This window comes from Sebastes umbrosus, chromosome 1 (assembly GCF_015220745.1).
Source record: "Sebastes umbrosus isolate fSebUmb1 chromosome 1, fSebUmb1.pri, whole genome shotgun sequence".
Taxonomy (NCBI): domain Eukaryota; kingdom Metazoa; phylum Chordata; class Actinopteri; order Perciformes; family Sebastidae; genus Sebastes; species Sebastes umbrosus.
The window spans coordinates 19,726,716-19,741,797 of record NC_051269.1 but is presented as its reverse complement, the minus strand read 5'-3'; the positions used below and the strand labels follow the sequence as shown (position 1 = coordinate 19,741,797).

General features: G+C 41.6%; 1 protein-coding gene across 1 annotated transcript; it reads left to right on the top strand.

Moving 5' to 3' along the window:
* The first annotated feature begins 2,185 nt into the window (after positions 1-2,185).
* On the top strand, positions 2,186-12,541 carry dhrs3b (dehydrogenase/reductase (SDR family) member 3b). Its single transcript, XM_037786930.1, has 6 exons — positions 2,186-3,100; positions 8,494-8,637; positions 8,941-9,060; positions 9,506-9,744; positions 11,372-11,497; positions 12,075-12,541. The coding sequence occupies exons 1-6, from the start codon at positions 2,906-2,908 to the stop codon at positions 12,157-12,159; spliced, it is 909 nt and encodes a 302-aa protein (XP_037642858.1). The 5' UTR covers positions 2,186-2,905; the 3' UTR covers positions 12,160-12,541.
* Positions 12,542-15,082: the final 2,541 nt, after the last annotated feature.

Below are 15,082 nucleotides of genomic sequence, written 5' to 3'. Positions count from 1 at the left end.
TGTGTTGTTGTATGCTGTTGTGTGTGTTGGTGTCTGACAAGTGCAGTGCTGTGGAAGAGAATTTCCCCTTGTAGGTCAATGAAGTCTAAAGTCTATATATTTATTATTGTAAATCAATTAACAACACAAAACAATTTCACATATTGTCCAGAAACCCTCACAGGTACTTCATTTAGCATAAAAAAAATATGCTCAAATCATAACATGGCAAACTGCAGCCCAACAGGCAACAACAGCTGTCAGTGTGTCAGTGTGCTGACTTGACTATGACTTGCCCCAAACTGCATGTGATTATCATAAAGTGGGCATGTCTGTAAAGGGGAGACTCGTGGGTACCCATAGAACACATTTTCATTCACATATCTTGAGGTCAGAGGTCAAGGGACCCCTTTGAAAATGGCCACGCCAGTTTTTCCTCCCCAAAATTTAGCGTACGTTTATAGCGTTATTTAACCTCCTTCGCGACAAGCTAGTTTGACATGGTTGGTACCACTGGATTCAAAAGGCTTTCTAGTTTCATCTGATATCATCACTCTAGGTTTAAAACTGAGCCTGCTACAACGTCTGAAAGATTGATCGCGTTAATTATACAGAACCTGCACTATTTTTGGTGAAAGCGCTTTTCAAGTTTTTGGACCCTCATCTTGGTGCGAGCTACTAGATTTTATTATAAACCTGCAAGATTTTGAAAACAGAAACAACAGAACAGGATTATTTGAGTGTACTTGTCCTGGCACTGAAGCCTTTCTGGTTGGTTTTAAGTCTGTTGTTGCTTTTATGTGAAATGTTTTGTGTTTTTACGTTGTTTTGCTGTTCTGTTTTTAAGTCTGTTATTGTTGTTTTTATGTGGTTTGGACCAGGACCCCCTTGTAAAAGAGATTTAAAAAAATATATGGGCTTATCCTGGTAAAATAAAGGTAAAATAAAACATACAATAACTAAAAAAATATGAGATTTGAAACCAGATTGCCCAATATAAAGTTTAGCATATCAAACATGTTCCAGTTATTGTATATTTTGAAACAGATGTGCATATCTATCTATCTATCTATCTATCTATCTATCTATCTATATCTTCTATACGTTGGTTCCTTATTTGGAGGGTTAGTGTTATGGTTACAATCGTCAGGTTTCTCAGCTGTGTGTTTGTTTAGTGCTTAGCTGATTCATTGTCTGTTTGCTTATTAGTTTATCTTAATTAATAGGGGGGCTGGAGTAAGGATTAGTTGACCTCAGTCTTTTTTTATAAAGCCCTTGACCAAACACCACCCCCCATCTGGCCCCTCTTACATAAGAATAGTTTGCTTGTTGATATTGCATTGACTTAAATAACTGTCACTGATTGAAACATCATTGTTATTCTGCAACGAGGTTAAGTTAATAAAGTCCCCCAAACAAACAAGACACCCAGGCACCCACCTGAGCAGTTCAAGACCTATTTTAAAACTAATTCTCAGGTCCATTCTTACTCAACTCGTCAATCTCTAGATCTTCATCCTCCTGAATGTCTCACTAGTAGAGGTCAGTTTTCGATAAGATTTAGGGGAACCAAATTATGGAGTAGCTTTTCACATCTATCATTAAACTGTTCATCTGTCAAATGTTTCAAAAGTCGCTTAAAGGGTCATTTAATTGCTGTCTTGTAAATGCTTTTCCCCATGTTGTCCATGTACTGTATCTGTTTTTATGTTTTTCATTTTTTCCCACTCACAATGTTGTTTGGTTACGATTTCCCAGAAGTCTTTATAGATATTTAAATCAATATCCTCCTCACAAACACTAACCATACACTTCCACGCAACACACACACACACTTGTCTTTTTTTATATATTTACTGTATTGTTATTGTTGTTATTATATATATCTTGGCCTAATTTTTTGTTATCACTATTATGTAATCTATTATTTCTTTATATTAATTGGCTCTAGGTGGAGGCTTCAGATAAGCCCAGTGGGTTTTTTGCCTCTTCCTGCACTGTATATTATTCATTTATTTTTTTTGTTATGTTGTATAGTCTTAAATTGTGCAAAACAAATAAACAAATAAACAAATCATCCAATATTTTAGAAAATGTTGTTATGTAGCCTATAATCATATATCACTTTAGATAAGGCCATACCTTCATAACTAACAGACTTAAATAACTGTCACTGATTGAAACATCATTGTTATTCTGCAACGAGGTTAAGTTAATAAAAGTCCCCCCCCAAAAAAACAAAACACCCAGGCACCCACCTGGTGGGACCGCAGTGAGTGGTATAGCGACCGCTGGGGGGGGCCGCGGACCAGGGATTGAGAACCACCTCTGTTAGACACATGAAGGGGGTGGGGGAAGAGGGAAAGTACGCAACAACCACTCAGGAGCAGACGGGCACAAAAAAAAAAAAAAAAAAAATATTCATCCCCACTTAACATGTCAATCAGGATTAATGCACCACACAAACCTCCCCTTTAGGTTGAGCCAGGTCCTTTCACTAGTGGAAGTATAGCGCAGCAGAGGAGCAGAGGAGCTAATATATAGAAGAGCAGAACAGCAACACAACACAGCAGTAGTTCAGCAGCGCGCACACCACGGAGCGTCGCCTGGACTTCACGTTTCATGCGACTCTTCACCAGAAGGTTGACATGCAGCTCTGACTGAGAACTCACTCATCTCCAGAGCGTGATCATGTCAGAGCTCACACACTTCTTCTGCTTTTTGGATTACTCATGCGACAGCTTCTGAGGCTGCAGACGAGAATTGTTTGCATGCGGATAAAACTTTGCAGGAGCTCTGTCTGTTCTTCCTGGAGAGGATATATATATATATATATATATATATAAATCAGTTTGGTGCGCGCAAACTTGCTGCGTAAAAACAATACAGCCTCATATATATATATACTTCGAGCACTCCTCTCGAGATGGATTTGAAGAGCGCGTGTCGTATGTGTCTTTTCCCGGTGCAAATGCTCTATTATATAGTCAGGGCAAGTTTGTTTTCGCTGTTGCCAAGCAGAAGGAAGGACCTGAGCAAGGAGGTGGTGTTGGTGACCGGTGGTGGACGAGGCATCGGGCGTCACCTGGCCAAAGAGTTTGCCAAGCAGGGGGCCAGAAAGGTAACTTCATCTGCAAAGACAACTTGTTGCACCCACGTTGCTTCTTCTTCCATTCCTTCTATAATAATTTGGAGTTATTTTGCATGCAGTTTGTTATGGTATGGTCTGACCTGTACTTATTATCTGTACCTAAGGTCTGCACAGTACTGGGTACACTTTACACTTACAGTTTTACACTGCAAGCTAAGTTGAAACTGGGAAATCTGATTACTTTTGATGAATTTAAAAAAACATTAATGAAAGACCTAGAAGAAGCAGAGTCAATCATGAGCTGTCTGTGTTTCTGAATATTTTCACGTTGGCTTCAAAACACTTGATTTTAATGTGCTTTGTATGATATTATGCTATGTGTTTATTTTGCATTTGTTTTATGTTGTGTAGTGTCTGAAACTTTAATGTATGTTTAAGTGCTGCTGCTGTCTTGGCCAGATCTCTCTTGCAAAAGAGATTCTTAATCTCAATGAGTACATATAGTATATATATTTAGTGTCAAAACAAGCAGTAGTAGTTGAGCAGTCTGAATCACACACAAACACCTCCCTCTCCTGCCTCAGGTAGCAGCCCTGTCCACCCTGCTTGCCCCAAGTGTATTGTTGTTCCACTGTTCTCTGAAAGCTGGGATCATAACCTCTAAGTAGCATAGTTGGTCCGGTGAGACTGGAGACACATGCCCTCAATTTTGGTTCAAGTATTGCACAACAGCTTGGGTCAACCGGAGGGCAGGTCCGGGCAGCCTTTATGGCTGATTGATGTGATTAAGTGCAGAGCTGGAGCTGACATTCATCCTGCTAAAGGTCTGGGTGATTCTGGTATGACTGCCATGTCTAGAAAGTGTATTATCTACAGATTTGGGCTGTGTTAAAGGCATTGATTTGTGTGTGTGTGTGTGTGTGTGTGTGTTTTGGAGTGTGTGTGTGTGGGGGGTAGGATATGTGAACAAAGTCTCACTGAAACTGCTCCAAAGTCACACACACACAATAACTTGCACTACTATTACCCCTATTATAGTTTCTTGCCATTTTTTGAGCTCGCACTGTCGTAAAATCTGGCAACATATCACAACAGCAGAAAAAAGCCCCCATAATGTGTTTAATAAAAGCCAGATTAGGTTTTGTTTTCAAGAGGACATGATATGCCTTTTTATGGAGTGTATGCAAAACTAAATGAGCAAAAACAACTTAACAAAAAGGGTTAGGGTGGAAGAGATTACATTATCCTGGATTAGTCATACATCTGATACAGTAACTGAAATGCACTGTAATCAAATGACAAAGGTCAAAATAGGTCAGAATTCTGATAATTGTGAAATGTTTACTATGAAACTGAAGTTCGGATTCCCAGCTGGATGGGAAGGTGAATTGTACCCATGTCTATATGTCCATTCTATCGAGTTTAAAACTAAGAGGATCCAAAAGTAGGGTTGGGTACCATTCACATTTGTACCGATACCGGTTCATTTGAATCCGGTTCCTGCACCCAATAGTACATTTTTTCCGGTACTCTCTGCAATAACAAAAATGTAATTTCAGTTGTACAAAATGAGTTCAATCTTCTCAGTTTCACATTATTTATTTAGAACATTTTACACACCACACAAAAGAAAACCCCTCCCTACGTCCCTACAACGTCCAGCCTGCCAAAGTCCATCACCAGGGCATAGCGTGAGAAAGCTGCCATGTGTGTCTCGAAGGAAGCACGTGTGAGACATGTTGTCCTGACCAGCTTTGTATTTCGCATTACAAATTTTGCAGCGAGCGTTGTCTGTGTAGTGACCACACTTGCGACTGCTTTCAGGTGATGTAGTCTCTCTCCCTGTCTTTCTCTGCCAGTGCCGCACACGCCGTCCTCGCGGCACACACTAAAGCCTTAGTTATTCTTTCCGCGAGGACGGTCACACGGATACGAGCTGATGTGGAATTGAATTGAGGAAACGTTTGGATCTTTAATACTCTGTGCGGGTTTCTCCTCGTGGCAAATAGACATTCTCAAAGCTCCTCAAAGATTTCCATTTTCTTCACCCACCTGCTTCTGCGTAGTTCGAAAACCTGCCGCACGGAACCCCCATAACGGGTTGTGTCTGATGGTGTGACGTCACTTTGGCCATGTGGACACTCGCGGGTGCGGCAAACATAGATCACGTTTCAGGCGCGGCTCTGCTGCGGCTCATACTCTCTCGCCTAGATGCGCTCTCAGGTACGGAAATTTGATTTAACGTGAATCGGTACTCAGCAGTACAAAGCACAGAGTTCGGTATTCAAAAGTTATCTGATTACATTGCTAAGTTAGACTGATCCATAGGATTGCATATTTGCAAACCCTTAAATTTCTCATCAATATTAAAAGTAATTCATCCAGTCCTGCCAATTTCAGAGAAGCACCCCACTCGTCAAAACTATGCACCCTCCCATCTCGCCCCACCTTCCCCATCCCTCACCCCCCCCCCCCTAACAAGGATCCGTCCTTTGGGCCTGAAATGCTCCAGTGGCTACATAGACAGTTCCTCATCACCAGGTCAGGCTCTGTTCCCATCATCATTCCCAGCTTCGGTTTGTCTACCAATCCAGTGGGTGAACATTACACAGCTGAGTGGCTGATGAGCCGCTGGTGTCCCTTTAGAAGTAATGTGTTAATACAGAGTAGCGCTATTTTTGATCACCTCAGACGTGAGTCGTCAAAGTGGTGGTATAATTTCCCTGGTAGAAAGCACTGAGCGGCCCAGCTGCAAGCAGAGGGTTGTAATTATCCGTACATGTGTGACAACTCGCCGCATCTCGGATGTTCTCTTAAGGCGCAATTTTAGCAGCTTGAAAACATTGCTGAAAGCTCAATGAAACACTAACTGCCTCCCTCTGTCTTTCAATGCCATCTCCTTGGGGAACGAGCAAGAAGAAACCAGTGGGTTTTAAAAGCTTTACTTTGCAGCTGCACAACAAAGGACGTCACCATGCTTTTCAGCACCCCATTGTTGGGTATTATCTAGGTGTGAAGGCTTTGAAAACAACACCTGTGGTAATGTGTATGACAATTACTCCCAGCCTAAAGAGATGCTAAAAGGAAATAGGACGGTAATTATGAATGGGGCTAACCTCCGCGAACTTGCGCTCACCCCAGTTTGAGCCCTTTTGTGATTGGCAGCCGGAATTTCCTTTTCCCTCTGCTCGGGCTTTGGTGTTTTCACGGTGTGAGGAAGACTTAACTGCGGCGTTGAGGAAAGAAACCGGCGTGTTGGAGACCCGGTGGACCCAGGAGGGGAGCCAGGTCTTATTGTGCCGCTATTAGCGGGGAACCGTTGCAGAACGAAGCTCCGAAACAATAAACCAGACCAAAGTATTTTTCAAACGCAGCATCCAAGTTCAGAGCACGGCGAGGGGGCTTTCAGAACAATGCCAGTAAATAGATGACATCTAAACAGCCTGTTTCTTCGAAGCTCCGTTTCAAAGTATTTTTTAGTACCATGACAACAGCTCTACAACATTGATTTTTATGTGGTTGTAAACATTACATAAAGAGATCACTGCAAGGGAGATGAACCAAACCGTGGCACTGACAACAGGTTTGTGTGGGTGGGTGGGTGGGTGTGCGTGTGTGTGTGTTGTGCTGGAGGCGGGAAGCACACCGCTCCCAGCTGGGTATTGCCCTGCAACTGACCTTGCTGTCTCCGCAGTAATTAGACAGCGGCAGGCGACTGCCTCCTGAACTCCCGCTGCCCCCTCTGTGTGCTGCCTCTCTGCTGGCCCATACAATGGGTGTGAAAAGGAGGGTTCATACCCACCCATACATTCAGACCTGAGAGATAGAGTATCACTGTAATTCAGCTGGAGCTGCTGGGGACACGGAGACGTCACGCCACAGCCAGTATTGAGTGGCATCTCTCTCTGTCAAGGTCTCTTTGCCACTTTAATTTGTCGATTAGAGGGCTTTTACTTACAGCATGTGAAGTCCCATTAGGCACGCCTAGTTAGAACAATCACTGATAGTGAAGGGGGGTGGAGGGGGCTCGTGCAAGGTCAATAAAAAAACTTGTTTTCTTACCATTTCTATCCAGATCGCAATTTGGCCAATGCTTGTTTGTTCTGAGCGTCCTGTGTGTTGTGACGGGGGTGATAAACCTAATTAATTAAATAACATTTTAGCAGGAGAGCACAGTTTGAGTGCTGACTTTTAATGAGAGCTGTCAGCTTTGTTTGTAGGGCTCAAATCCTATTAAAAGCTTTCAGTTATTTATCAAGACCTGTCTGCCTCCGCTGATTACTCAAATGGGCTTGCAAATGAAGCAAACAAAAAAAAAACAATCAGAAGTAACTCAAACAAAGGCCGCTCACGGACGGAGGTGAGCCCTTATTGCTTCGGATCTGATAAGGAAATAAAAAGAACACATTCCAGACTGTAATCTTTGACGTCCCCTAAAACTTAACAGTGTCTGTATTTCTGTGTTTGGTTTGGTTCTGCAACTATTACCATCGGACAGAACACAAACGCTACATTACAAAAGTTATTTAGTGATTCTAAAGGGTTTGCAAATTGACACACTGTCATTACCAGTATGTTACGTTTGGCTCAATACAAATGCTGAGTCAATTTGAAAAAGATTGACACTGTCTGAAAGTGTCCTGTTTCTGCGAGATGAGTTTCAATACGTGCAAAAGACAACGGGTGATCATATAGAGCTACTGCAACTGGCAAGAGACACGCTTTTCTTTTGTGTCGTTCTGTCCCTCGCATACACAAGATCACTTTCCAGAAGACTTTTTGCTCAAATATTAACCTTGGTCACGGGCGACCGGCCAAATCCCACACTGGCGTCCTCAGCGCTTCACACATGCACTGTTTTCAGATTCCCTTGACCAGAAAATGACGGGGCTCATCTGCCCAACAGGCCGTGTAATCTCTTTGAGAATTTGTGTTTGAGAGATGAGGAGGGCTCACCCCCTGATTTCATTACCTTTCCCTGACCCCAAAGACTGACAGATCTAATTGCCCAATCACTAGTCCCCCCACCTCCATCCAACCCCGTGTTCCCTGCTCAAATGACCGGCCTTCATTTAGTCTCCGGGTGGATGAAGAGACAATTCATTCACACAGCACAACCCCCCCTGCCCCCTCCCCAAGCCTTTAATCTTGCACGAAAACTATTTGTTGGAGTGAAAATGACCTCTCTGTTCTCTGAATGAAAAGAGCAGCGTTGCTCAAAGATCTCAAACCAAGTCTCACTGCCAGAAAAATTGCGCAAAACATACGTCATGTTTTGTTGATGACTGGCTGTAAAAACAGCCCTTTTTGTTCTGCTTATAAGCAACGGGTCACTTGATTTGCTTCCGATCTCGGCACCGCTTCAATGTAGAGCGTTTCTCTGTTTGTGTCTAACCCTTTTAAAACATTTTTTTTTTTGCTAGGTGATCCTGTGGGGCCGGACAGAAAAGTGCCTCAAAGAAACAGCAGAAGAGATCTCTCTCTCAGGAACAGAGTGCCATTACTTCCTGTGTGATGTGGCCAATCGGGAGGAAGTTTACAAGCAAGCCAAGGTGGTTAGAGAAAAGGTACGCCGGCTATAAAGATATTTCCACTTGCACAAAGAGAAACGCTGTTTGCACACGGCGAAGCACATCATAAAATATTTCTCTGTGATGCCTCTCTGTCTGCTCCGTATGTATATTGGCTCTGAGCGGCTCTGTCTCCCATCTGGTGTATAGATTACACTTCAACTGAAATATCTGAATAAGAGCGGGGAATATTGCTGACAGCTCTGGTGCAGCACAACTGTATCATCTCATGAAAGCAGGGAGAAAGCACATAAGATCTTTGACTGTTTTTTCCTGAATGTTGTGTTTTTTTAATCTCAGGTGGGAGATGTTACGATATTAGTGAACAATGCAGCTGTAGTGCACGGCAAAAGTCTGATGGACAGCGATGACGACGCCCTTCTGAAATCCCAACACATCAACACCATGGGACAGTTCTGGGTAAGACTCGCAGAGACTAAAGCAGAGGCAGTTTGCACGGCGGAGTAGGGGAATTCCTCACAGCAGATTATCCTTATCATTTTCATATTTTGATTATAGTGTGGCATTATATACAGAAGGCACCCCCAAGACTTGTCAATCATGACCGCTATTATGGCAGGTTAAGTGGGGTATTTCCAAATTGCCTCTCAGCCCCTGAAACATCAGAAGGATTTTGGAACTCATGGCATTTTTATTTGGAATGGAGATCAAAAGACTATGTCATATGCAGACAGAAATGCAATTATCAACTAAATGGAAATGGAAATTTAATCTGTGGTTACACTGTGGGCCTGTTTCTCTTGTCTGTTCTTCTTTTTACTCCGCTCCGAATATATTTCACCTTCTATTTCCACGCTTCCTTCCACCTCGTCTTCATTCTCCCTTTCTTCTTTCCTCATGCCAGACTACAAAAGCCTTCCTGCCTCGGATGCTGGAGCTGCAGCATGGCCACGTGGTGTGCATAAACTCCATCCTGTCCCAGTCTCCCATCCCTGGGGCCATAGACTACTGCACCTCCAAGGCCTCGTCGCTGGCCTTCATGGAGAGTCTGACGCTGGGCCTGCTGGACTGTCCCGGCGTTGGCTGCACCACCGTGCTGCCCTTCCACACCAATACAGAGATGTTCCAGGGCATGAGAGTCAGGTATTTAAAGATGATATGTGTGTATTGTTTTCAACTCTGAGTCTGTGTGTGTGTGTCGTCATGTCGTCAAAATGTGGTCCTGGAGACACCTGTTGACAGATTTTGTCAGCGCGATGGTATCATAACCATGTAAGATGCAGTCACAAAACTTCACAGGTGTGTAGTTGAGATGGGTGTGGTCCGAGCAAGGGTGCCGGAAGTAGGGAAGGGGCCATTGCCCCATTGGTGTCACGGCTGGTGTGATCCCACGTATGATTCCATGTAGGGATGCTAATTCCGAATTTTTTTCTGATAGCCGTCACTCGTTAACCGATCATTTACCGTTAACCGACAAGATTAGTGCTTTGCTTGCAGCCTGTCGCTATGGTTGGACTGCCTAACCAGCCACCCAGCTGCAATGATAAAAGATGCACAAACAGGTTGAATCCAGTATTTACCAACAGGAGAGAGAGTTAGTAGCCATAATGTTGCGTGCATTGTCTTGGAAACATGCAGTCACTTTCCCAGTAAGTCTCCACCGTATCAATAAGTTTAGCTGCGAGGTTGTCAGCTGTGTGTCTGCCTGGCATACTTTGTCAGGGTTTCCGCCAGTGTATTGCAAGCCCGGCGGCCCACCGAATGTGCAACAATGAGTATGAAGTTAGCAGTAACATTATAGCTGTGAACGTAGCAGTGTAGTATGTGTACAATTTAGGCTATTTGTCAGTGAATTAAGTGCTACAACGCCCCAATACACAAGCCAATTTCCCTTGCTACCTGCTAGCCAAAGTTAACAACACTTAAACCACCTTTAAGGTGGACCAGCTATTCTTGTTTTAGTGACAAGCTGCTCCTCCTTGTTTTTACATCTCTTAATAGTTTTTTTAAACCGTTTCACTGATAGCATTAATTGGTCAAAATTCGTAATCAGTTAGCGGTTAAACGGTTAATTATTAACATCCCTGGTTCTCGGGATGTCAATTCTTAGGTCAGTCAGTCAACCAGACTGAAATACCTCAACAACTACTGGATGGATTGCCATATTTCATACATTCATGTTCCCCACAGGATGAATCCTACTAACTGTAGCGATCCACTGACTTTTCCACTAACACCTCTGTATGGTTGTGGTTCAGAGTAAAACATCTTAACAACTATTGGTTGGATTGAAATTAAATTTGTTATATTTTACGCAGACATTCATGGTTACCAGATAATGTATGCTACAGTCTCACAGACTTGACTCTTCCTCTGCAATGAGTAGACCAGTAGACCATAATAAAAAACAGTCGGTTCTGGGAACCTCCAAAGTGTAAGTTTATTTTTAAAAAACAATAATAATTTGCATAATTACTCTTTCATTAAGCAATCGTCAGTCCGTCTGCCCCTTTGTGGCTAATAGTGCTTACCTGTGTAAGGTGCTTTGCGTCTGTAACACAGAATGTTTTGTACAATCAGAAACATTTAATGTACAGTTTGGCAGCTCACACCAACAGTTTATCTAAACTTTGTTGTTATGTTGCCATTAAAGCATGTCTAGCTAGCTAAAGCACTTTGCACTGTAATTTCACCTTGAATATGCATTCTTAATTTTATCAGCAAGACCATCACTTTGTCTTAAAACTACTATATTTTATATCTTTTGTAGGTTTCCGCAGCTCTTCCCCCCTCTCAAACCCGAGGTAGTTGCCCAGAGGACTGTGGATGCAGTCCGAGCTGACAAGGCCTTCCTCTACCTGCCCTGGACTATGCATGCCCTTGTCATTTTAAAAAGGTAAACAATTTTCATTTGACTTTTTTTGGGGGGGGGTTTTCTTGTGTTTTAGGGATGCACCGATACCGGATCGGATACCGGGCCGATATTGACTCAAATATCGGGATCGGGTATCTGTGAAAATGGAGCCGATCTATTCAATTCAATTCTATGTTTATATTCTATATACATTATATATTGGAATTTTAATTACTGTTTAAATTTTGAACAATTTGTTGTTGCATTAACTGCAGTTTTTAGGTGTACGATTTATTATTTTAATAATAAATAACAATTCAGTAAATGTATATTTATGTATTTATTTGTTAGGAAAGCAATATTTAAATCAAGCCAGATGTTTCTTTACAAATAAAAGAATGATCAGTCACTTCCACACAGTGAGGCAAAAAGCTTATTGATTAAACACTGGTATTGGATCGGTAATCGTTTTTCGGCCGATACCCAAAGCCCAGGTATTGCTATCAGTATCAGGACCGAAAAAGTTGGATCGGTGTATCCCTATTGTTTTTATCAATAATAATAATTGTTAATTGTTTCATGTTTAACACTCCATTTCTGGTCTTTTTGCACTTTCTAGCTTCATGCCACAAGTTGCACTTGAAGAAATCCACAAGTTTTCTGGGAGTTACACCTGCATGAACACGTTCAAAGGGAGGACATGAACCTGGATTGCACACAATGTGAGAGAGACCTCAACATCTCTGGGGTGTTAATGAAGGGAATATGGACCTTAAGACATCTGGAAACGGAGGAGGCCCCATGATAGTGTGAAGACAAATACTTAGGGGACATGCAAGGCGGTTGCTTCTGCAGGTAGAATTAATTGATAAACTGCAGAATGGTCCCATTTGAATGTGTATAGTATGAAGGACTGAATGCCATCCTCACTTTGAACAGAAGCCATGCATAGGTCTGTACCAGTAGTTATTCTGGGAGGTTTTATTTTGTGACACTTGTTTTAGCCTGTTTTTACACTTCTTTTTTTATCCTCTTTTTAATGTGTCTTTGAATCAAAACAAGATAATAAAACGGAGTTTTAGAGACGCGCTGTGTTTCTTTGTGCATGATGAAAATAGAAAAAGTGAACACTTGGGAGGTACTGATTGTTTTGTGTCTGGGTTTTGACTCTCATGGCAGTGTGATAACACCTTTGATTTATTCCATGCATGAGATCAGTGACTGTGACAGACGATGTTGTCAAAACATAAAACATATGCTTGGGGGGTGGAGGGCCGGGGGGGCGCATGTGTATTCTTGTCTGTTCTCTGCTGTCAGAAAATGGTGAAGGGGGATGGTGTAATTCTCCATAAACATAATGAACTCCAAACAAGTCGGTCAGGACCTCTTCCTCACACATGCAGAGTGGTCTAAACCACGTTTAATGAACGTGGACAGGCAGAGAGTCTGTTGTATTTATGGAGCCCTGAAAGGACAGCAGTCATTAAAGTTCAAAGTCAACTTTTCAAAAAAGTGAACTATTTTATTGTCTGTTACAAAGATGACAATACATCAAATGTGGTTCTGTTAGCTTGGCTCACTCTCATACAATCTTGTCTACAACTGCTACATGTTTGTGGTAGTAGATCATATAAATGTGATTTGTATTAGCGAAACCCCAGAGGCTAATATTCCAGAGAAAAGGGGACAATATGGAGCCTCTTTTGTTTTTATTGCGTACGAATCTGAGCATGTTCCAAGGCTTTAGCTCAAAATAGAGGGGTGTAAATTAACAATGGATGAGAAGCATCAATGCCAGAGTCTCACAGTTACCTTTAGATTGAGGGTATAAGAGAAAAAGCATCTTAAAATCTGGAAGAGATGAGCCTCTAGCTGAATTACCAGAAGACAGCCTGGAAGTGAAATTAAACAAAAGGTCTGTCCCCATGGGGAAGTTGCAAGGAGCTTGTCATCTAAATTCGTACAAAAAGGAGAAACTGATCTGTGATTTCAGATTATGTGAGCTGAATGAAACTTAACTCCAGAATGTTTAAAGAATAGTTTGATATTTTGGGTAAAGTGCTTATTTCCATTTTTACCCAGATTTAGATGAGAATATCGACACCACTCTCTGTACAATAAATATGAAGCTACTGCCCACAGCTGATTATCTTAGCATAAAGATTTAGATGTGTTGGGAGTTGTATTGATCTTCTCATCTAACTCTCAGCATGATGAAGTATGCGTATTGTGCAAAATGTTGAACTATTCCTTTAGCTGAAATCAGCATGAATTTCTTTAACGGACACTATGGCCAAACATGTTCGTCAACAATATTTTTTTTCAATGGCACCAACGTCATTAAACCCTAACTGTGACTAACAGGCAATAATCTTGATGAAAAAAGAAGAGACTAAAATGTAGCATAATAAAAAAACTAGCAAACTATCTCTTTATTTTCTTTGACAAAAAAGAGTAACCAATGACAACAACAGGGCTTGGGAGAAAGAAACAAGGTGATATTCTGGCTTGACTAAATTGACTAAAATGTTCAATATAATCTGACGACTAAAAAAGACTAGAATATCAACACTTTTAATTGATTAAAACCACATTAAAATGTTTTTCTTTGACTAACATAAGACTAAAATGCCCAGACTTTTAGTGAAATAAAACTAAACTTAAAAAAAGAGGATCATGTTGACTAAATATGAGAAACACGAACAGCTCTACCCCACCATGCATGTAGTTAGCACCTAGCTGCATGTACCGTTCCACAGAAATCCTGTGACTCACACAGTTGACTCACTGTGTTGAACTGGCGTACTACTACACCCAGATTCAAGTTTGTGCAATCCTGGAGAGACCTGAGACACCTAAGCAATATTTACTTCCTACAGTGGAACCTCAGTTACATAACAAGACCAATTAGTCATCAAGCAACTGAAGGACCAATGTGTGTATCATAGTTGTCAAAGCAACCCCTACAATAATCTGTTGTTCTTGCTGTTATGTGTGATAGTCAGCTGTCCGGTGCACGAAGGCCATATGTAAATGTTCTATATTCTGACAAGTAAAGAGGAGACCAACAGAGAGAACCAAACCTAAATGGAAGCAAAATGAATAGTTGAGGTTATACTGCTCCACGGAAACACAAGAGCATTCAGGATCATGAGTTGCAATAAAATAACTAATAAGGTTAAGGGGGGTTTTGTGCTCTTTTTCACCCCACAGATGGTAGACAGTGAATCGGAACTCCTTAATGTTTAATGAGATGAGGCTAAAATCGGACCACATTGAGGTTTATTGCAATAAAAGAAGGGGCTGTGGTAAAAATGAAAATACCGCGCTCAGCTGCGCTTTTCTTAACCTCATGGGGAGCCTGTGTTGGACTTATTTTTAACAAGCTAAAACCTCTTTATGATGTTGAGACTGTCTATGTTTAAATCAGAAGAATCACCATAGCGTACTGTATAATAATACTGCTATAATACTGCTGTGTATGATATTTTATTCAGAAAGATGATCATCTATACTAAAAGTCTCATCGCTCTCTTTTACACTACAGGAAATGGCGGTTAATGTTATTTGACAAAAAAAAAATAGCTTTTACTAGGGCTGTCAAAGTTAATGCGATAACGCGTTAAC

Coding starts and splice junctions, on each gene's coding strand:
- dhrs3b (XM_037786930.1), top strand. CDS start 2,906: ATGGATTTGAAGAGCGCGTGTCGTATGTGTCTTTTCCCGGTGCAAATG. Junction 8,638..8,940: donor CCAAGGTGGTTAGAGAAAAG/GTACGCCGGCTA, acceptor TTTTAATCTCAG/GTGGGAGATGTTACGATATT. Junction 9,061..9,505: donor ACACCATGGGACAGTTCTGG/GTAAGACTCGCA, acceptor TCCTCATGCCAG/ACTACAAAAGCCTTCCTGCC.